Raw genomic sequence first — 20,834 nt, 5'->3', positions numbered from 1 at the left:
ATGATTCAATTTACATTTTGATATCTCAAAAAAAGGCCTTTTGACCAAGACTATTTAATCAATCATTGATTTGTTGAAAATTAACCACTTACTTACACTTGCTGTTTTGATATTCCATGCACTTAAGTAAATCATTTTTTAAATGAAAATATGTCATGTGTAGCCTACTGATACTCATCTCTGTACTATGAGAAGTGAATAAAATGATCCTACACACAAGCTTATAAGATGGATAGATTGCTTCCATGGAAACCATTATGACATCAGAGCAAGCTAGTGATGTCAACCAGACTGATGTCAACATTCAGTTTATCCTATTTGTTGTCAAAATTGCAATTTAGATTTGGTTTTGGTTATGGTTATGGATACACTTGTGTCCAAAGCGACATACAAATACAAAACAATATACTTAAATTTAACAGGGAAAAAATTAAAATGTTGGTCAGACTATAATAAGGAGAATAGCAATAATAAACAATGTCAATTCCATCAATAGCCTAATGAAATAATCAATGAAAATGAGGGAAAAAAGCAATAATAAACAATAATGTCCATTCAATCAATAATATAAAAGCAATGGTAAGACTACATTAAGGAGAATATCAATAGTATGGTTTGTATGTTATAGTATTGTTTATTTTCATTAGGCTGTTGATTTTTCATTAGGCTGTTGATTAATTTGATGTTGTTTATTATTGATGTTCTCCTTAATGTAGTCTTACCATGCTATATATGCTTGCTATATATGCTTATTGTTATTATATTATTGATTGAATGGAAATTATTGTTTATTATTGCTATTCTCCTTGTCTGACCAACATTTTAAATTGTTCCCTGTTAAATGTCCCCCCTGTACACAATGAAAATGCTTTTTTGTGGAGGTGAAGGATTAACAACAGGCAAAAATGATTATATTTTATAAAAATGATGAATATTGGTCAAATGCAAGACTCTTTTCCTCAGTGGTTCCATGTTGGTGGAATGAGTTGCAGTGCTGTCCGTTCCTGTGATAGTTGTGGATCTTTCAATAGGGGTCTAAAGGCATATCTGTTCAACATAAGTGTTGGTTTGTATATTATAGTATTTGTTTATTATCATTATGTTACTGATTGAATTGACATTTGTTTATTATTGCTTTTCTCCTTAATGTAATCTTATCAACTTTTTTCAATTGTCAGTGCCCTCCATGGGCGTCGGAGCCATTATATTTTTAAAATGGTTAGTTTGGACCCCCCCCCCCCCCCACACACACACACACACACACTTTTGCCGTGCAAATTACCAGTGCTGCTTTCAGCATCTGTTTAGTCATTCATTGTCATTTTCATTGGATTCTCCCATTTGCGCGTAAATTGTCCGTAAGCTTTTTTTTTGTTACACGCATTCTCCCATTCCGCTTCTGTCACACACACAGCGACAAGCGCCAAATCCCCCGCAGTGTTGAAGAGATCAGTCGTCCCCCTCACTTTTGATAAGGAAAAAAGCCTTGTACGCCAAATAAATAATAACCTATAGGTTTACGCTAGGCTATGTAAAACTCCCCATTAACAGCATCACGTCACTAACCACAGCTAAGACTGCACAATCTCGTATTCACTCTGTTGGATGAAGCCAGTTTGTCTACTTAGATACTGTAAATCCTCAAATTATGGTTGGGGTCTTAAGACAAAGTACAGGCCTTTAGGGGCAGGATTGTATTCGAGACAGCCCTTTATTTCTTATGCGAGTTTTATTTTGAGACATGCGTTTCTTGGAGCGGCATACTAGTAGGCCTTCAAAAGCATGACATTTTCGGTTTAGTTTGATATTTACTTTTGGACTGTTTGATTATATTGTTAAATGTTGGGACTGATGGGCACTGAAATCTGGGGAGGTATTTGATGATCACTATTAGCCCTACGTTCCATGTACTTGAAAGAGTGTCGGGATTTTAAACAAACTATCCGCTTTCATGCGTTCATTGAATGCGGTGCTGTAATGGAAACCTTATTGCGTAGCCAAGTAGCCTATTGAGTTATTTTTAAATTATGCATGATTTACTTTTTATTAATTTCGTAGGCTGGAATGCCTCGAGTTGCGGCAACAATTGTGTTTAAATGTAGTAGCGTGTTTTAGCCTCTGGCAAGCTCTGGCAAGGCGGCAAGCGACTGAGCTTGAAAGCGACATGTTGGAGACCCAGCTGGAAAGTCAGTGGCCGAATGCACGCAAGAGTTGTATACATAAGAAACACCCAGTTTAGGGGTGCCAAAACGCGTAACTCCCTCTATCGCGCGTAAATGACACACAGGAAATGTCTTGAAGCTGTCATTACAAACAAAGGCTTTTCCACAAAGTATTGAAGAAATTTCAGTAGGGGTGTTCATTATTTTTTTCCTGTGTCATTCCACTTTATTACACATAACTCTTAGTTTGGATTTTTAATGTGTGGTGAAAATTTCACCAACCGCACATGCACACAGGGCAAACAGAAAATGAAAGGAAATGACAATGATATGAATGCTCAGGTGATTTTTATTATGCTTTTGGTTAGGTTAAGAGAATGGGGAAAAATATGTAGCGATAAAGATGTGAATTAGTTTGATTAAGGTAGACACTTAATAGTGCTGAGATGTTTTGAGGGGTTATGAGTTGGTTACACAGGGCTGACCCTGGACTTCCTCCTCATGATGACAGAGAGTCTCTTGAAGAGGGAGAAGCCTGTGTTGGTCTTGCACTCTCCTGTCCTGTGCTCTGAGGAGGCAGCACTCTCACTGAGGGGAACAACGCTGGCAGTGGGATCTGAGAAGGAGGGGAGAGAGGAAAGGAAATGAGATCAGATAGATAGAGACAAGTTCTCGTGTTCAAGATCCACCTGTGGGAGGGAAATCCATACCCGACCTCTGTAGAAGCATCTAATCACTTCTACAGAGACCCAACAGATCACTGCTGGGCGTGATTGCAAAGATTACGGTCAGCATGCAGCTGTGAACGAAACCTGCCAGAAGCTTAGACGGCTTGCTGGTATTACTACTCATACCGGCTACCACCTTGCCATTCTATCTCATCGCTCAGTCGCACTCCAGCCTCTGGGCTGCCCACCTAGCTCTGCTCTGTCTGAGGACCAGCAGGCACAAGCCTGCCCAGCCACCTGCAGTGCCTTTGTTGCAGCCAGGGATTTCCATCCCTTTTTAGTAGTGTGCATGGGATTCAAGTATGCTACAGAAGTGGATAACTGCAGACAATGCCAAGAAAGTCCCAAGCTATGTCAGGTCCTGAATCGGGGACAAGAACGATAGCAAACGGCTACAGATTTCAGTTTGCCATGAGACCCCCATTGTTAAGTGGTATAATTGTCTCTTAAACACACTTTCTAAGAGAAGGAAATCGATTCTCCTTTAGAGAAAGTCTAGGTTACAGTAGGTTGTGGCAGTGCAGTAGGCTGTGCAAATGCACTACATCCCCGCACACTGGAAATATAGATAGTATCATCCTCATTGTGAAACTCTACACTCAAAGTTTCAGAGAACTGGTGTTACACCAAGTACCCCTTTATTCTCTTTCATCATCTTTCGAGATTGTTCGAGATACACTTATGGGAGATCTAGACTGCTCCCTGATTGCACCTTATATGCAAAGTGAGACTGGTAAACTTACCGAGTTGTCCCTTTTTGGAGGCCTGGCGATCTTCCATGCTGCCTGATTTGGATTTCTAATTGAAACAGGCATTACCAATTTATTAATACCTATTTTACTATAAGCAGTACTCAATTTTATTTGTATTGGTCCTAACAAATTAAACATGTTTTGGCTAAAACTTCAGATAGATTTAACAATTATACAATTTCAAGCAGTCAAAGAAATGTATGTGTGTTGTTTGCAAAGTAATTACCTTCTGGAAGATCTTCAGTTTTGGAATTCTTGAGAAGAGTTTAAGAATTCCTTTCTTGTTCTTTATCTTCATTCCAGGACCACTGGAATCTGCCTTGGCCTCCACTTTCTCCTTTGATGAAGCAGGTGGGACATTTTCATCTTCCTTGCAAATCTGCAGGAGCTGTTTAGTGAGGGAAGACACCAAGGTTTTCTCAAAGGTAGGATCCTCTCTGACCATTGCTTTCAAAAGGATCTCTTCAGTGCCAAATTCCCTTAAGAGGTCACCGTAGACAATTCGGAAGACCCTGTGGATCCTGATGTTGAGAGGATAGGGGTCATTTCTAGAACTCCCTGACACAATATCAAAGACATACAGGATTTTGTCAACCAGTTGTCTGGATCTCTCCAGCAGGTCTTCGGACTGCAGTCCCTGACCTTTAGTCTGCATCAGCAGCCGTACAACCAGCAGAGTGACCAAACCAGCGTAGTTGTCAGAGTCCACAGGCATGATCTTGGGGAATGGGAAAGGAATGTCGTCTTCGTCTCTGTGGAAACCCAGTTCTTGAGGTAAGGCAGCTGAGCTCTCGGTGCTCAGAAGATTCTCCCAACAGGGTTTAAGTGAATGACCTAACTGGTCTTTATTCTTGCCAGACTCTATTGGCAGTGATAGGCTGTTCATAACATCGCTGACCATAGCTTTAATGACAAGGTTCACTATGTCACAAAGTATTTTTGAAGGGGACCTAGAGCCCATTGGTGCAGTTTGTTCATTGAGTGCTGTTCCAGAGCTGGGAAGGCACACTGGAGCTGAAGCAGGCCATGAGGAGCCTTCCTGATTAATGCCCCATGAAAAAGGCAGATTGAAGTGAGGGAGCAGGTAGTGTTTCACTGTCTCCTTAGCATAGATCTCCACAAGCTGAGAGACATTGTGCCTCCTTGATGCACTGCAGTGCCCCATCTCCAAAAGCACGCTGTCTGAAGCAAACTTGTGAGCAGCCGCTCTGTTGCTGCTCAAGAAAAGTCCACAGACTTGATCAACAAAGTCATGGGTAAAGTAGTTAATGGTTTCCTGTGAACGAGATCTCGAGAGCTTTTTAGCAACTGTGTGGAGTCCTCCATCCTGCATTTCTGATGAAGAACACCCACCATTCTCTGAATTAATCTTTTCATTAACCATTTTGACCACACTTGCAACTGCTTGTCGGGTAATGCAAGCATGGGCATTGTCCACATCAGTGCTGGTTTCTCTCTCAATGGTACCCTCTGTAGCTATCTCTGTTTCAGAGACAACCCCATGGACATTCCCAGAGGTAGGGTTGAGTGAGGAGGTGGTAAGCCTTGAGAGGTTAGTGGTTGACTGAAGCAACACTTCATTGACTGACATTATAGCATTTGTCTGAGCACCCTCCTCTCCGAATACTTCCTCAATCAATTTAGATAATGAGTCTGGCGAATCATTACAGTCCTTGTGGGCAGATTGATCAGAATCTTTTTCATCAGTCAAATTTGGAATGATTGAGTCAACTACCTTGTCTGCCAGTGAGATGGTGGACAGTTTCTCTGAAATGTTGGCAGCGTCCTCCTTTGCATTCTCTTCGTTCAGCACCATGAAAAGCTCTGACATGATTTCTCTGGTGCAGCCATCAAGGTCAACCATGTCTTTAATGTCTTTCTTGTGAATGAGAGGGTTGGCAAGCAGAGTATCATCAATGCTCTGAGTAGTTTCGAGACTACTTAAGCATGGACCGTCCATCACAGGCTCATCATCTGCCTGCTTTCCCGGGATGTTACACAAGGAAGAGCACTGAGCAAAAAACTTACCAACTTTAGTCAGTACATTTTCATACATGTTTGAGGCTGAGATAATGAATTGGTTATTTGAGGTGGCAAGCTTGTTCTTCAAAGTTGCCAGCTTGGTTTCAAATGAGCGGGTGCCCACTTGGTCAGGAGAAGCTGAAAGGAGTGTAGTCATCTGTATGTCGCTCACAAACTGATCAACTATATCTGTGACAAGAGCATCCATATCTCTGGAGGCAAAGTCTTTCCATGGCATTCCTTGCCATTCATCATTGTAAATATCTGTAGTATATGATTGCAAGGAGGTGTAGCTTCGCACTGAACCAACGAGCACATTAGTAACTGCCTCGAAGGCATTCATCTGAAATTCTACATCGGATAGTCTTTTTATGCTTGTGAATGAGCAAGGCTTTCTAAGTACTCCAGTGACATGATTTTTCGTCAGTTCTGAATCATCACTCTCATTGCACCCAGCAGATGTAGAGCAAGCCATGTTTTTTAACTGGACAATTACACCATCAAAAAAACTGCTCTTATCAGCCAACAGATCTGGTGAAGCCAAGCCTTCCTGAATTGGGTTCTGCTTCAGCCCAGAGAAGTAAGAGGCCAGCACTCCTTTTAAGACGTTTCTGGTGCAGTCGTCCAGCTGACTTGGACTCAAAGGACAACCAATGTCACTCTGCACCTTACGTGCAACTGGGCTCAGTGGTTTAGCCACAGGCAAAGCTTGGTCACTCTTGATATTTGTTGGGCGCTGATTTTTCTGTTTGACTTGAGCTGTATGAACATCCAGGGCTAATGAGACAAATTCATTTGGTTCCTCAGTTCTCAGGGCAGCTGGGCTATGCTGGAGGGGAAAATGTCTGAAGAAATCCTTAAGTGTAACTTTTAGTTTTCCATAGATCTGTTTTGCTGCTACCTGAACCTTTTTTGTTTTAAGACCAGAGACATGTGGGGGGACTCTTTGTGTCTGGTCAAGTGTTTTTCCCTCATCAGGAGACATGGGTTCATCCGCATATTCAGCCAACAGAGCAACCTTCTTCATCTCCCCCACAAAAGTCTCTATGAGCACAGTAGCAGCTTCTTCAACAGGCTGAGGACATAAAGAAGAAGAAGTCTCAATTCCAACTCCCAGCGAGTCACTGGAAGGAGTGCGGGGAGCAGATTGAAATCGCTTCATGTTTCCAATAAAGACATCCTTGACTGCTTTCTTGGCCTTGGTGTGGAATTCCTCACTGGAAACCACTTTGACGCAAAGCTCAGACCTTTGACTTCCATTAGACACTTCTTTGACCTCAATTTCATCCTCTGAAACTTGTTGTTGAGGACGTGGGAAGTCATTTATACATGAATAATGGCAAGTTAGTACATTGACAGCTTTTTTGATGCATGCCAGACACTTTTTAGCCGAGATGTTCCTCTTCTGGTCATCCAAAAAGCACTCCATTGACTGGTCTTGTACTCGGAGGAATTCACTGAGGTTTTGGGACACATTTTCAACCAGCTGCTCAGTGGTGGTTTTCCTGTAGAAAGCAGCAACTATTTTTTTAGACTTTTATCCAAAACCAGAAAACATGCATGCATCATCTTATTAGTATTGCAGCAAATGTCTATGGGTTTATACTTGGCTGTACAACTTACCTCTTTCGTGAATCAGTTGATGTCTTGCTGCAGGATGAGGCAGTTGATACCCAGCTGCTTTTGGTTCTGGGTATAATTTCAACAAGGACCCCATTGTTGAATAGCTTGATTCCTGGGTCATCCTCAGCATATGTGACAGAAGGGGTCTTGGTGGGGTCTTGGATGGTAGGGTCTTGAGTGTCTTGGTTAGCAAGCTCTCTTATCATCTTCAGGAGGGCAGGGATGACCACCTTTACTGAGGTCAGGTCTACGTATTTGACCAAGTCAATCAGGAGAGTGAAAAACTCCGCTTTGGTCACCTGTTTCATATGGGGAGAGTGAACACAAAGAATCACATCTGCTACTTAACATGTAAAAAGGGGAGATCTTTCCCAAGACCTTAGCTGTTTGGAAACTTAAAAAAAAAAAAAAAAACGACTAGACCGTCACCTACATAAGCAGACTCAATATATCCTGTGTTGTGCTGACAGTTCAGCCATGCATTGGCTTAGGCTCGAATTTACAAACTTGCAACACTTTGAATTAAGAGGTGGATGTGCAAGGAGGCTAAACCGCTAGCACATCTCTCAGGGAAGGAGATTAGCAGTCATTAGCAAGTTATCAAGCTACCCTCCACTGCAAGCTCAAGCTAACAGTGGAGACTGGTTGTTGACCTATCATTCTCCCCTCATCCCCGTACACACCCTGAACTTTGGGAACACCCACTGGCAAAGTTTGATTGATGCGTATGACTGAGCTGTTACTCACTACACAGCTAGGGGTACACTCACTCCACACTTCACCCCAATACAGTTCATGTAAAAAGTAAGTAAGTAACATTTATTCATAAGGCACATATAAAATACAGTTTACACAGTGCCGTACAAGTGCAAATAAAAAGACAATACATAAATACAGATATAAATAACAATCATACACGGACAGTGAACGCCAGGGAGAAGAAGTGTGTTTTGAGCCTAGATTTAAAACTAGTGATGGAGGGAGCATCTCTGATAGAAGGCGGCAGCTGATTCCAAAGGCGTGCTGCAGCTACCGCAAAAGCTCTATCGCCTTTTTGTTTGAATCTGGAGCGTGGGACGTGCAGAAGACCCTTGCTGCAGGATCTAAGGGACTGAATGGTAGTGGATGAGATCTGATATGTAGGATGGGGCCAGACCATTTAGAGCTTTAAAACCATCAATAAAATCTTAAAATGGATTCTGTACTGGATGGGCAACCAGTGGAGAGAGGCTAGGATTGGGGTAATATGCTCCCACTTTTTAGATCCGGTCAGCAGTCTTGCTGCCACATTCTGGACCAGCTGGAGCCGTGAAATGAGTGATTGAGGAAGTCCCAGGTATAATGAATTACAGTAATCCAGCCTTGATTCATTACGAAGGCGTGAATTACTTTCTCCAGGTCATTAAATGACAGAGAGGGTTTCAATTTGGCGATGATTCTGAGCTGGTAGAAGCTGTTCTTTATTACCACCGCAGCTATTTCTTATTAAAGGAAAACTCAGAGTCAAAGATGACACCCAGGTTTCTTGCACTTCATGTAACATAGGGGATGAGAACACCCAGGTTTGACACAGGGGAGACTCTGGATTCAGAGGGACCAAAAATAATAACTTCTGTTTTTTTTTGTCGTTGTTAAGTTGGAGGAAGTTATTACCCATGGCACCGATATAACCATGACACCGATATAACCTGTGTAACTGCACAGTTCAGCCCAGCACTGCACCACAAACACAGAATGATGGTTCACACTGACAAGCACCTTAAATCTTCATAGCACAACACAGGGAATTTGCCAGTGTAAAATGTAGCAGTATGACTAGAGGGCCAGTACAAAACTGGATTGTGAAAATGTTGTTTACACCACATGTGAAAATACTCACAGGATTAACCATGATCTCATGGAAGGTAAGCCATTCCCTATGAAAATAAATAAAGTATATTAGTAAAGTAAATAAATAAAGTATAGACCAAAGCGACTAACAACATGGCAAACAGTTTAAGTTTTAAAGCAATTCTCTCAACAATTTGAAAAAGGTAGAGTACAGTAAGAATAAGTGTGTCAGTGAGTGCTGTTTTTAAACAGTTGAGTGTCAGTTCAAGACAGGTGGTAAGTGCTAGGATCAGCAAGACTAGTTGTAAGTAGTGCTATGAGAGGAAATGTTCTCTAAAGAGCTGGGTCTTCATGAGTTTTTTGAAAATGGAGAGGGATGTCCCTGCCCTTGTAGGAACTGACAGATGAGAAAAGTCTGGATTGGCCTGAGCGTACCGGTGGCAGAGCTAGACGTTGTTCGTCTAACTATAATGTTAAGACGTTGTAGTTATCATTATAGTTGTATATAGTAGTAGTTAACAGACAGAGCATCAGTGTTGATACATACTCATTCTTCAGACCCTTCAGGTATTCTGAGAGATATAGAAACTCCTCCTGAAGCCCAGAAATAAAGCAGTCTTTCTCCGCAGGGTCCTCTGGGAAGGACTGTCCTGGGAGAGACTGGCCCATGGTAGGAATGGCTGAAGACACACACACACACACACACACACACACACACACACACACATGTTTACAGATCTGTACAGTGTAACCCTCTCTCGCTTAACGCATTCTACATTCTGTACTCATCGCATCAATGATAATCAACCACCCTATTTCCCAGAAGTCCAACCCTTTACCTGCTGCAGATTTGCTTATTCAGCAACAGGTCTCCTACTGGACATCACAGCATTCTGCAAGAATCAGGATTAGATTCAGAACATAAATTTCAATTTGAATTCTAACTCCATAATCATTACACTTTAACATTTTCAGTGATGCTATGGGGAAAAAACTCAGTGTAGGCTATGTATACTGCATTGAGCCACAATTATGATTCAATTTACATTTTGATATCTCAAAAAAAGGCCTTTTGACCAAGACTATTTAATCAATCATTGATTTGTTGAAAATTAACCACTTACTTACACTTGCTGTTTTGATATTCCATGCACTTAAGTAAATCATTTTTTAAATGAAAATATGTCATGTGTAGCCTACTGATACTCATCTCTGTACTATGAGAAGTGAATAAAATGATCCTACACACAAGCTTATAAGATGGATAGATTGCTTCCATGGAAACCATTATGACATCAGAGCAAGCTAGTGATGTCAACCAGACTGATGTCAACATTCAGTTTATCCTATTTGTTGTCAAAATTGCAATTTAGATTTGGTTTTGGTTATGGTTATGGATACACTTGTGTCCAAAGCGACATACAAATACAAAACAATATACTTAAATTTAACAGGGAACAAATTAAAATGTTGGTCAGACTATAATAAGGAGAATAGCAATAATAAACAATGTCAATTCCATCAATAGCCTAATGAAATAATCAATGAAAATGAGGGAAAAAAGCAATAATAAACAATAATGTCCATTCAATCAATAATATAAAAGCAATGGTAAGACTACATTAAGGAGAATATCAATAGTATGGTTTGTATGTTATAGTATTGTTTATTTTCATTAGGCTGTTGATTTTTCATTAGGCTGTTGATTAATTTGATGTTGTTTATTATTGATGTTCTCCTTAATGTAGTCTTACCATGCTATATATGCTTGCTATATATGCTTATTGTTATTATATTATTGATTGAATGGAAATTATTGTTTATTATTGCTATTCTCCTTGTCTGACCAACATTTTAAATTGTTCCCTGTTAAATGTCCCCCCTGTACACAATGAAAATGCTTTTTTGTGGAGGTGAAGGATTAACAACAGGCAAAAATGATTATATTTTATAAAAATGATGAATATTGGTCAAATGCAAGACTCTTTTCCTCAGTGGTTCCATGTTGGTGGAATGAGTTGCAGTGCTGTCCGTTCCTGTGATAGTTGTGGATCTTTCAATAGGGGTCTAAAGGCATATCTGTTCAACATAAGTGTTGGTTTGTATATTATAGTATTTGTTTATTATCATTATGTTACTGATTGAATTGACATTTGTTTATTATTGCTTTTCTCCTTAATGTAATCTTATCAACTTTTTTCAATTGTCAGTGCCCTCCATGGGCGTCGGAGCCATTATATTTTTTAAATGGTTAGTTTGGACCCCCCCCCCCCCACACACACACACACACACACACTTTTGCCGTGCAAATTACCAGTGCTGCTTTCAGCATCTGTTTAGTCATTCATTGTCATTTTCATTGGATTCTCCCATTTGCGCGTAAATTGTTCGTAAGCTTTTTTTTTGTTACACGCATTCTCCCATTCCGCTTCTGTCACACACACAGCGACAAGCGCCAAATCCCCCGCAGTGTTGAAGAGATCAGTCGTCCCCCTCACTTTTGATAAGGAAAAAAGCCTTGTACGCCAAATAAATAATAACCTATAGGTTTACGCTAGGCTATGTAAAACTCCCCATTAACAGCATCACGTCACTAACCACAGCTAAGACTGCACAATCTCGTATTCACTCTGTTGGATGAAGCCAGTTTGTCTACTTAGATACTGTAAATCCTCAAATTATGGTTGGGGTCTTAAGACAAAGTACAGGCCTTTAGGGGCAGGATTGTATTCGAGACAGCCCTTTATTTCTTATGCGAGTTTTATTTTGAGACATGCGTTTCTTGGAGCGGCATACTAGTAGGCCTTCAAAAGCATGACATTTTCGGTTTAGTTTGATATTTACTTTTGGACTGTTTGATTATATTGTTAAATGTTGGGACTGATGGGCACTGAAATCTGGGGAGGTATTTGATGATCACTATTAGCCCTACGTTCCATGTACTTGAAAGAGTGTCGGGATTTTAAACAAACTATCCGCTTTCATGCGTTCATTGAATGCGGCGCTGTAATGGAAACCTTATTGCGTAGCCAAGTAGCCTATTGAGTTATTTTTAAATTATGCATGATTTACTTTTTATTAATTTCGTAGGCTGGAATGCCTCGAGTTGCGGCAACAATTGTGTTTAAATGTAGTAGCGTGTTTTAGCCTCTGGCAAGCTCTGGCAAGGCGGCAAGCGACTGAGCTTGAGAGCGACATGTTGGAGACCCAGCTGGAAAGTCAGTGGCCGAATGCACGCAAGAGTTGTATACATAAGAAACACCCAGTTTAGGGGTGCCAAAACGCGTAACTCCCTCTATCGCGCGTAAATGACACACAGGAAATGTCTTGAAGCTGTCATTACAAACAAAGGCTTTTCCACAAAGTATTGAAGAAATTTCAGTAGGGGCGTTCATTATTTTTTTCCTGTGTCATTCCACTTTATTACACATAACTCTTAGTTTGGATTTTTAATGTGTGGTGAAAATTTCACCAACCGCACATGCACACAGGGCAAACAGAAAATGAAAGGAAATGACAATGATATGAATGCTCAGGTGATTTTTATTATGCTTTTGGTTAGGTTAAGAGAATGGGGAAAAATATGTAGCGATAAAGATGTGAATTAGTTTGATTAAGGTAGACACTTAATAGTGCTGAGATGTTTTGAGGGGTTATGAGTTGGTTACACAGGGCTGACCCTGGACTTCCTCCTCATGATGACAGAGAGTCTCTTGAAGAGGGAGAAGCCTGTGTTGGTCTTGCACTCTCCTGTCCTGTGCTCTGAGGAGGCAGCACTCTCACTGAGGGGAACAACGCTGGCAGTGGGATCTGAGAAGGAGGGGAGAGAGGAAAGGAAATGAGATCAGATAGATAGAGACAAGTTCTCGTGTTCAAGATCCACCTGTGGGAGGGAAATCCATACCCGACCTCTGTAGAAGCATCTAATCACTTCTACAGAGACCCAACAGATCACTGCTGGGCGTGATTGCAAAGATTACGGTCAGCATGCAGCTGTGAACGAAACCTGCCAGAAGCTTAGACGGCTTGCTGGTATTACTACTCATACCGGCTACCACCTTGCCATTCTATCTCATCGCTCAGTCGCACTCCAGCCTCTGGGCTGCCCACCTAGCTCTGCTCTGTCTGAGGACCAGCAGGCACAAGCCTGCCCAGCCACCTGCAGTGCCTTTGTTGCAGCCAGGGATTTCCATCCCTTTTTAGTAGTGTGCATGGGATTCAAGTATGCTACAGAAGTGGATAACTGCAGACAATGCCAAGAAAGTCCCAAGCTATGTCAGGTCCTGAATCGGGGACAAGAACGATAGCAAACGGCTACAGATTTCAGTTTGCCATGAGACCCCCATTGTTAAGTGGTATAATTGTCTCTTAAACACACTTTCTTAGAGAAGGAAATCGATTCTCCTTTAGAGAAAGTCTAGGTTACAGTAGGTTGTGGCAGTGCAGTAGGCTGTGCAAATGCACTACATCCCCGCACACTGGAAATATAGATAGTATCATCCTCATTGTGAAACTCTACACTCAAAGTTTCAGAGAACTGGTGTTACACCAAGTACCCCTTTATTCTCTTTCATCATCTTTCGAGATTGTTCGAGATACACTTATGGGAGATCTAGACTGCTCCCTGATTGCACCTTATATGCAAAGTGAGACTGGTAAACTTACCGAGTTGTCCCTTTTTGGAGGCCTGGCGATCTTCCATGCTGCCTGATTTGGATTTCTAATTGAAACAGGCATTACCAATTTATTAATACCTATTTTACTATAAGCAGTACTCAATTTTATTTGTATTGGTCCTAACAAATTAAACATGTTTTGGCTAAAACTTCAGATAGATGTAACAATTATACAATTTCAAGCAGTCAAAGAAATGTATGTGTGTTGTTTGCAAAGTAATTACCTTCTGGAAGATCTTCAGTTTTGGAATTCTTGAGAAGAGTTTAAGAATTCCTTTCTTGTTCTTTATCTTCATTCCAGGACCACTGGAATCTGCCTTGGCCTCCACTTTCTCCTTTGATGAAGCAGGTGGGACATTTTCAGCTTCCTTGCAAATCTGCAGGAGCTGTTTAGTGAGGGAAGACACCAAGGTTTTCTCAAAGGTAGGATCCTCTCTGACCATTGCTTTCAAAAGGATCTCTTCAGTGCCAAATTCCCTTAAGAGGTCACCGTAGACAATTCGGAAGACCCTGTGGATCCTGATGTTGAGAGGATAGGGGTCATTTCTAGAACTCCCTGACACAATATCAAAGACATACAGGATTTTGTCAACCAGTTGTCTGGATCTCTCCAGCAGGTCTTCGGACTGCAGTCCCTGACCTTTAGTCTGCATCAGCAGCCGTACAACCAGCAGAGTGACCAAACCAGCGTAGTTGTCAGAGTCCACAGGCATGATCTTGGGGAATGGGAAAGGAATGTCGTCTTCGTCTCTGTGGAAACCCAGTTCTTGAGGTAAGGCAGCTGAGCTCTCGGTGCTCAGAAGATTCTCCCAACAGGGTTTAAGTGAATGACCTAACTGGTCTTTATTCTTGCCAGACTCTATTGGCAGTGATAGGCTGTTCATAACATCGCTGACCATAGCTTTAATGACAAGGTTCACTATGTCACAAAGTATTTTTGAAGGGGACCTAGAGCCCATTGGTGCAGTTTGTTCATTGAGTGCTGTTCCAGAGCTGGGAAGGCACACTGGAGCTGAAGCAGGCCATGAGGAGCCTCCCTGATTAATGCCCCATGAAAAAGGCAGATTGAAGTGAGGGAGCAGGTAGTGTTTCACTGTCTCCTTAGCATAGATCTCCACAAGCTGAGAGACATTGTGCCTCCTTGATGCACTGCAGTGCCCCATCTCCAAAAGCACGCTGTCTGAAGCAAACTTGTGAGCAGCCGCTCTGTTGCTGCTCAAGAAAAGTCCACAGACTTGATCAACAAAGTCATGGGTAAAGTAGTTAATGGTTTCCTGTGAACGAGATCTCGAGAGCTTTTTAGCCACTGTGTGGAGTCCTCCATCCTGCAATTCTGATGAAGAACACCCACCATTCTCTGAATTAATCTTTTCATTAACCATTTTGACCACACTTGCAACTGCTTGTCGGGTAATGCAAGCATGGGCATTGTCCACATCAGTGCTGGTTTCTCTCTCAATGGTACCCTCTGTAGTTATCTCTGTTTCAGAGACAACCCCATGGACATTCCCAGAGGTAGGGTTGAGTGAGGAGGTGGTAAGCCTTGAGAGGTTAGTGGTTGACTGAAGCAACACTTCACTGACTGACATTATAGCATTTGTCTGAGCACCCTCCTCTCCGAATACTTCCTCAATCAATTTAGATAATGAGTCTGGCGAATCATTACAGTCCTTGTGGGCAGATTGATCAGAATCTTTTTCATCAGTCAAATTTGGAATGATTGAGTCAACTACCTTGTCTGCCAGTGAGATGGTGGACAGTTTCTCTGAAATGTTGGCAGCGGCCTCCTTTGCATTCTCTTCGTTCAGCACCATGAAAAGCTCTGACATGATTTATCTGGTGCAGCCATCAAGGTCAACCATGTCTTTAATGTCTTTCTTGTGAATGAGAGGGTTGGCAAGCAGAGTATCATCAATGCTCTGAGTAGTTTCGAGACTACTTAAGCATGGACCGTCCATCACAGGCTCATCATCTGCCTGCTTTCCCGGGATGTTACACAAGGAAGAGCACTGAGCAAAAAACGTACCAACTTTAGTCAGTACATTTTCATACATGTTTGAGGCTGAGATAATGAATTGGTTATTTGAGGTGGCAAGCTTGTTCTTCAAAGTTGCCAGCTTGGTTTCAAATGAGCGGGTGCCCACTTGGTCAGGAGAAGCTGAAAGGAGTGTAGTCATCTGTATGTCGCTCACAAACTGATCAACTATATCTGTGACAAGAGCATCCATATCTCTGGAGGCAAAGTCTTTCCATGGCATTCCTTGCCATTCATCATTGTAAATATCTGTAGTATATGATTGCAAGGAGGTGTAGCTTCGCACTGAACCAACGAGCACATTAGTAACTGCCTCGAAGGCATTCATCTGAAATTCTACATCGGATAGTCTTTTTATGCTTGTGAATGAGCAAGGCTTTCTAAGTACTCCAGTGACATGATTTTTCGTCAGTTCTGAATCATCACTCTCATTGCACCCAGCAGATGTAGAGCAAGCCATGTTTTTTAACTGGACAATTACACCATCAAAAAAACTGCTCTTATCAGCCAACAGATCTGGTGAAGCCAAGCCTTCCTGAATTGGGTTCTGCTTCAGCCCAGAGAAGTAAGAGGCCAGCACTCCTTTTAAGACGTTTCTGGTGCAGTCGTCCAGCTGACTTGGACTCAAAGGACAACCAATGTCACTCTGCACCTTACGTGCAACTGGGCTCAGTGGTTTAGCCACAGGCAAAGCTTGGTCACTCTTGATATTTGTTGGGCGCTGATTTTTCTGTTTGACTTGAGCTGTATGAACATCCAGGGCTAATGAGACAAATTCATTTGGTTCCTCAGTTCTCAGGGCAGCTGGGCTATGCTGGAGGGGAAAATGTCTGAAGAAATCCTTAAGTGTAACTTTTAGTTTTCCATAGATCTGTTTTGCTGCTACCTGAACCTTTTTTGTTTTAAGACCAGAGACATGTGGGGGGACTCTTTGTGTCTGGTCAAGTGTTTTTCCCTCATCAGGAGACATGGGTTCATCCGCATATTCAGCCAACAGAGCAACCTTCTTCATCTCCCCCACAAAAGTCTCTATGAGCACAGTAGCAGCTTCTTCAACAGGCTGAGGACATAAAGAAGAAGAAGTCTCAATTCCAACTCCCAGCGAGTCACTGGAAGGAGTGCGGGGAGCAGATTGAAATCGCTTCATGTTTCCAATAAAGACATCCTTGACTGCTTTCTTGGCCTTGGTGTGGAATTCCTCACTGGAAACCACTTTGACGCAAAGCTCAGACCTTTGACTTCCATTAGACACTTCTTTGACCTCAATTTCATCCTCTGAAACTTGTTGTTGAGGACGTGGGAAGTCATTTATACATGAATAATGGCAAGTTAGTACATTGACAGCTTTTTTGATGCATGCCAGACACTTTTTAGCCGAGATGTTCCTCTTCTGGTCATCCAAAAAGCACTCCATTGACTGGTCTTGTACTCGGAGGAATTCACTGAGGTTTTGGGACACATTTTCAACCAGCTGCTCAGTGGTGGTTTTCCTGTAGAAAGCAGCAACTATTTTTTTAGACTTTTATCCAAAACCAGAAAACATGCATGCATCATCTTATTAGTATTGCAGCAAATGTCTATGGGTTTATACTTGGCTGTACAACTTACCTCTTTCGTGAATCAGTTGATGTCTTGCTGCAGGATGAGGCAGTTGATACCCAGCTGCTTTTGGTTCTGGGTATAATTTCAACAAGGACCCCATTGTTGAATAGCTTGATTCCTGGGTCATCCTCAGCATATGTGGCAGAAGGGGTCTTGGTGGGGTCTTGGATGGTAGGGTCTTGAGTGTCTTGGTTAGCAAGCTCTCTTACCATCTTCAGGAGGGCAGGGATGACCACCTTTACTGAGGTCAGGTCTACGTATTTGACCAAGTCAATCAGGAGAGTGAAAAACTCCGCTTTGGTCACCTGTTTCATATGGGGAGAGTGAACACAAAGAATCACATCTGCTACTTAACATGTAAAAAGGGGAGATCTTTCCCAAGACCTTAGCTGTTTGGAAACTTAAAAAAAAAAAAAAAAACGACTAGACCGTCACCTACATAAGCAGACTCAATATATCCTGTGTTGTGCTGACAGTTCAGCCATGCATTGGCTTAGGCTCGAATTTACAAACTTGCAACACTTTGAATTAAGAGGTGGATGTGCAAGGAGGCTAAACCGCTAGCACATCTCTCAGGGAAGGAGATTAGCAGTCACACGCCTCCATCGAAAGCTTCGGCGGTGGCGCTTCATATTCACCTTACATGGGCCGACTTCATGCACTGCCAAACTGAATTGTGGGAGTGTCATGACTCTGTGGGAGGTGTTGCTGGCTTTGCTCACATGAAAAGTTTAAACTTTTTCAACTTTTAAAAACGCAGCCATGCAGGCGCTAAAAAAAAAACACTTAACATTCTAAAATCGTCCATATTGTAATCCCAAAACAATCCCAATGTTGAATGAGATTAACTATCTAACGTTAGCAAGTTATCAAGCTACCCTCCACTGCAAGCTAACAGTGGAGACTGGTTGTTGACCTATCATTCTCCCCTCATCCCCGTACACACCCTGAACTTTGGGAACACCCACTGGCAAAGTTTGATTGATGCGTATGACTGAGCTGTTACTCACTACACAGCTAGGGGTACACTCACTCCACACTTCACCCCAATACAGTTCATGTAAAAAGTAAGTAAGTAACATTTATTCATAAGGCACATATAAAATACAGTTTACACTGACCACAGTGCCGTACAAGTGCAAATAAAAAGACAATACATAAATACAGATATAAATAACAATCATACACGGACAGTGAACGCCAGGGAGAAGAAGTGTGTTTTGAGCCTAGATTTAAAACTAGTGATGGAGGGAGCATCTGTGATAGAAGGCGGCAGCTGATTCCAAAGGCGTGGTGCAGCTACCGCAAAAGCTCTATCGCCTTTTTGCTTGAATCTGGAGCGTGGGACGTGCAGAAGACCATTGCTGCAGGATCTAAGGGACTGAATGGTAGTGGATGAGATCTGATATGTAGGATGGGGCCAGACCATTTAGAGCTTTAAAACCATCAATAAAATCTTAAAATGGATTCTGTACTGGATGGGCAACCAGTGGAGACAGGCTAGGATTGGGGTAATATGCTCCCACTTTTTAGATCCGGTCAGCAGTCTTGCTGCCACATTCTGGACCAGCTGGAGCCGTGAAATGAGTGATTGAGGAAGTCCCAGGTATAATGAATTACAGTAATCCAGCCTTGATGTAATGAAGGCGTGAATTACTTTCTCCAGGTCATTAAATGACAGAGAGGGTTTCAATTTGGCGATGATTCTGAGCTGGTAGAAGCTGTTCTTTATTACCACCGCAGCTATTTCTTATTAAAGGAAAACTCAGAGTCAAAGATGACACCCAGGTTTCTTGCACTTCATGTAACATAGGGGATGAGAACACCCAGGTTTGACACAGGGGAGACTCTGGATTTAGAGGGACCAAAAATAATAACTTCTGTTTTGTCGTTGTTAAGTTGGAGGAAGTTATTACCCATGGCACCGATATAACCATGACACCGATATAACCTGTGTAACTGCACAGTTCAGCCCAGCACTGCACCACAAACACAGAATGATGGTTCACACTGACAAGCACCTTAAATCTTCATAGCACAACACAGGGAATTTGCCAGTGTAAAATGTAGCAGTATGACTAGAGGGCCAGTACAAAACTGGATTGTGAAAATGTTGTTTACACCACATGTGAAAATACTCACAGGATTAACCATGATCTCATGGAAGGTAAGCCATTCCCTATGAAAATAAATAAAGTATATTAGTAAAGTAAATAAATAAAGTATATATTAGACCAAAGCGACTAACAACATGGCAAACAGTTTAAGTTTTAAAGCAATTCTCTCAACAATTTTAGGACAATTTGAAAAAGGTAGAGTACAGTAAGAATAAGTGTGTCAGTGAGTGCTGTTTTTAAACAGTTGAGTGTCAGTTCAAGACAGGTGGTAAGTGCTAGGATCAGCAAGACTAGTTGTAAGTAGTGCTATGACAGGAAATGTTCTCTAAAGAGCTGGGTCTTCATGAGTTTTTTGAAAATGGAGAGGGATGTCCCTGCCCTTGTAGGAACTGGCAGTGTGTTCCACAAACGAACAACAGATGAGAAAAGTCTGGATTGGCCTGAGCGTACCGGTGGCAGAGCTAGACGTTGTTCGTCTAACTATAATGTTAAGACGTTGTAGTTATCATTATAGTTGTATATAGTAGTAGTTAACAGACAGAGCATCAGTGTTGATACATACTCATTCTTCAGACCCTTCAGGTATTCTGAGAGATATAGAAACTCCTCCTGAAGCCCAGAAATAAAGCAGTCTTTCTCCGCAGGGTCCTCTGGGAAGGACTGTCCTGGGAGAGACTGGCCCATGGTAGGAATGGCTGAAGACACACACACACACACACACACACATGTTTACAGATCTGTACAGTGTAACCCTCTCTCGCTTAACGCATTCTACATTCTGTACTCATCGCATCAATGATAATCAACCACCCTATTTCCCAGAAGTCCAACCCTTTACCTGCTGCAGATTTGCTTATTCAGCAACAGGTCTCCTACTGGACATCACAGCATTCTGCAAGAATCAGGATTAGATTCAGAACATAAATTTCAATTTGAATTCTAACTCCATAATCATTACACTTTAACATTTTCAGTGATGCTATGGGGAAAAAACTCAGTGTAGGCTATGTATACTGCATTGAGCCACAATTATGATTCAATTTACATTTTGATATCTCAAAAAAAGGCCTTTTGACCAAGACTATTTAATCAATCATTGATTTGTTGAAAATTAACCACTTACTTACACTTGCTGTTTTGATATTCCATGCACTTAAGTAAATCATTTTTTAAATGAAAATATGTCATGTGTAGCCTACTGATACTCATCTCTGTACTATGAGAAGTGAATAAAATGATCCTACACACAAGCTTATAAGATGGATAGATTGCTTCCATGGAAACCAT

The 20,834-nt window shown here is 41.7% G+C and overlaps 4 protein-coding genes across 4 annotated transcripts; all 4 read right to left on the bottom strand.

Annotated features, from left to right (window-relative positions):
• Window positions 1-2,532: 2,532 nt before the first annotated feature.
• On the bottom strand, window positions 2,533-4,661 carry LOC143103231 (uncharacterized). Its single transcript, XM_076267050.1, has 3 exons — window positions 3,869-4,661; window positions 3,634-3,688; window positions 2,533-2,778 (listed from the first exon to the last, which is right to left on the bottom strand). The coding sequence occupies exons 1-3, from the start codon at window positions 4,601-4,603 to the stop codon at window positions 2,633-2,635; spliced, it is 936 nt and encodes a 311-aa protein (XP_076123165.1). The 5' UTR covers window positions 4,604-4,661; the 3' UTR covers window positions 2,533-2,632.
• On the bottom strand, window positions 4,617-10,010 carry LOC143102923 (uncharacterized). Its single transcript, XM_076266716.1, has 6 exons — window positions 9,957-10,010; window positions 9,665-9,797; window positions 9,167-9,203; window positions 7,288-7,586; window positions 4,668-7,169; window positions 4,617-4,626 (listed from the first exon to the last, which is right to left on the bottom strand). The coding sequence occupies exons 2-6, from the start codon at window positions 9,784-9,786 to the stop codon at window positions 4,617-4,619; spliced, it is 2,970 nt and encodes a 989-aa protein (XP_076122831.1). The 5' UTR covers window positions 9,787-9,797; window positions 9,957-10,010.
• Window positions 10,011-12,681: 2,671 nt separating this feature from the next.
• On the bottom strand, window positions 12,682-15,065 carry LOC143103230 (uncharacterized). The gene is made up of 3 exons (XM_076267049.1): window positions 14,018-15,065; window positions 13,783-13,837; window positions 12,682-12,927 (listed from the first exon to the last, which is right to left on the bottom strand). Exons 1-3 carry the CDS (start codon window positions 14,954-14,956, stop codon window positions 12,782-12,784), a joined length of 1,140 nt encoding a protein of 379 aa, XP_076123164.1. The 5' UTR covers window positions 14,957-15,065; the 3' UTR covers window positions 12,682-12,781.
• A 560-nt stretch (window positions 15,066-15,625) lies between these two features.
• LOC143102922 (uncharacterized) lies at window positions 15,626-20,439 on the bottom strand. The gene is made up of 5 exons (XM_076266715.1): window positions 20,386-20,439; window positions 20,110-20,242; window positions 19,573-19,609; window positions 17,437-17,735; window positions 15,626-17,318 (listed from the first exon to the last, which is right to left on the bottom strand). The coding sequence occupies exons 2-5, from the start codon at window positions 20,229-20,231 to the stop codon at window positions 15,626-15,628; spliced, it is 2,151 nt and encodes a 716-aa protein (XP_076122830.1). The 5' UTR covers window positions 20,232-20,242; window positions 20,386-20,439.
• Between the last annotated feature and the right edge of the window lie 395 nt (window positions 20,440-20,834).

This window comes from Alosa pseudoharengus, unplaced genomic scaffold (assembly GCF_046254945.1).
Source record: "Alosa pseudoharengus isolate Yale_2024_CS ecotype anadromous, Long Island Sound unplaced genomic scaffold, YU_APseudo_1.1 YU_APseudo_1.1_scf_4, whole genome shotgun sequence".
NCBI lineage: Eukaryota > Metazoa > Chordata > Actinopteri > Clupeiformes > Clupeidae > Alosa > Alosa pseudoharengus.
The sequence above is the reverse complement of the archived record's forward strand: the minus strand, read 5'-3'. Positions and strand labels throughout refer to the sequence as shown.

Excerpts from the sequence above, each read along its gene's own strand:
- LOC143102922 (XM_076266715.1), bottom strand. The coding sequence starts at position 20,231 with ATGGGCCAGTCTCTCCCAGGACAGTCCTTCCCAGAGGACCCTGCGGAG. Across the intron at positions 17,736-19,572 it reads ATGAGATCATGGTTAATCCT|GTGACCAAAGCGGAGTTTTT; the intron begins GTGAGTATTTTC and ends CATATGAAACAG. Across the intron at positions 17,319-17,436 it reads TCAACTGATTCACGAAAGAG|GAAAACCACCACTGAGCAGC; the intron begins GTAAGTTGTACA and ends TGCTTTCTACAG.
- LOC143102923 (XM_076266716.1), bottom strand. The coding sequence starts at position 9,786 with ATGGGCCAGTCTCTCCCAGGACAGTCCTTCCCAGAGGACCCTGCGGAG. Across the intron at positions 9,204-9,664 it reads CTGAAGGGTCTGAAGAATGA|GGAATGGCTTACCTTCCATG; the intron begins GTATGTATCAAC and ends TTATTTTCATAG. Across the intron at positions 7,170-7,287 it reads TCAACTGATTCACGAAAGAG|GAAAACCACCACTGAGCAGC; the intron begins GTAAGTTGTACA and ends TGCTTTCTACAG.
- LOC143103230 (XM_076267049.1), bottom strand. The coding sequence starts at position 14,956 with ATGGGGCACTGCAGTGCATCAAGGAGGCACAATGTCTCTCAGCTTGTG. Across the intron at positions 13,838-14,017 it reads AACTGAAGATCTTCCAGAAG|AAATCCAAATCAGGCAGCAT; the intron begins GTAATTACTTTG and ends TGTTTCAATTAG. Across the intron at positions 12,928-13,782 it reads CTCCAAAAAGGGACAACTCG|ATCCCACTGCCAGCGTTGTT; the intron begins GTAAGTTTACCA and ends CCTCCTTCTCAG.
- LOC143103231 (XM_076267050.1), bottom strand. The coding sequence starts at position 4,603 with ATGGGCTCTAGGTCCCCTTCAAAAATACTTTGTGACATAGTGAACCTT. Across the intron at positions 3,689-3,868 it reads AACTGAAGATCTTCCAGAAG|AAATCCAAATCAGGCAGCAT; the intron begins GTAATTACTTTG and ends TGTTTCAATTAG. Across the intron at positions 2,779-3,633 it reads CTCCAAAAAGGGACAACTCG|ATCCCACTGCCAGCGTTGTT; the intron begins GTAAGTTTACCA and ends CCTCCTTCTCAG.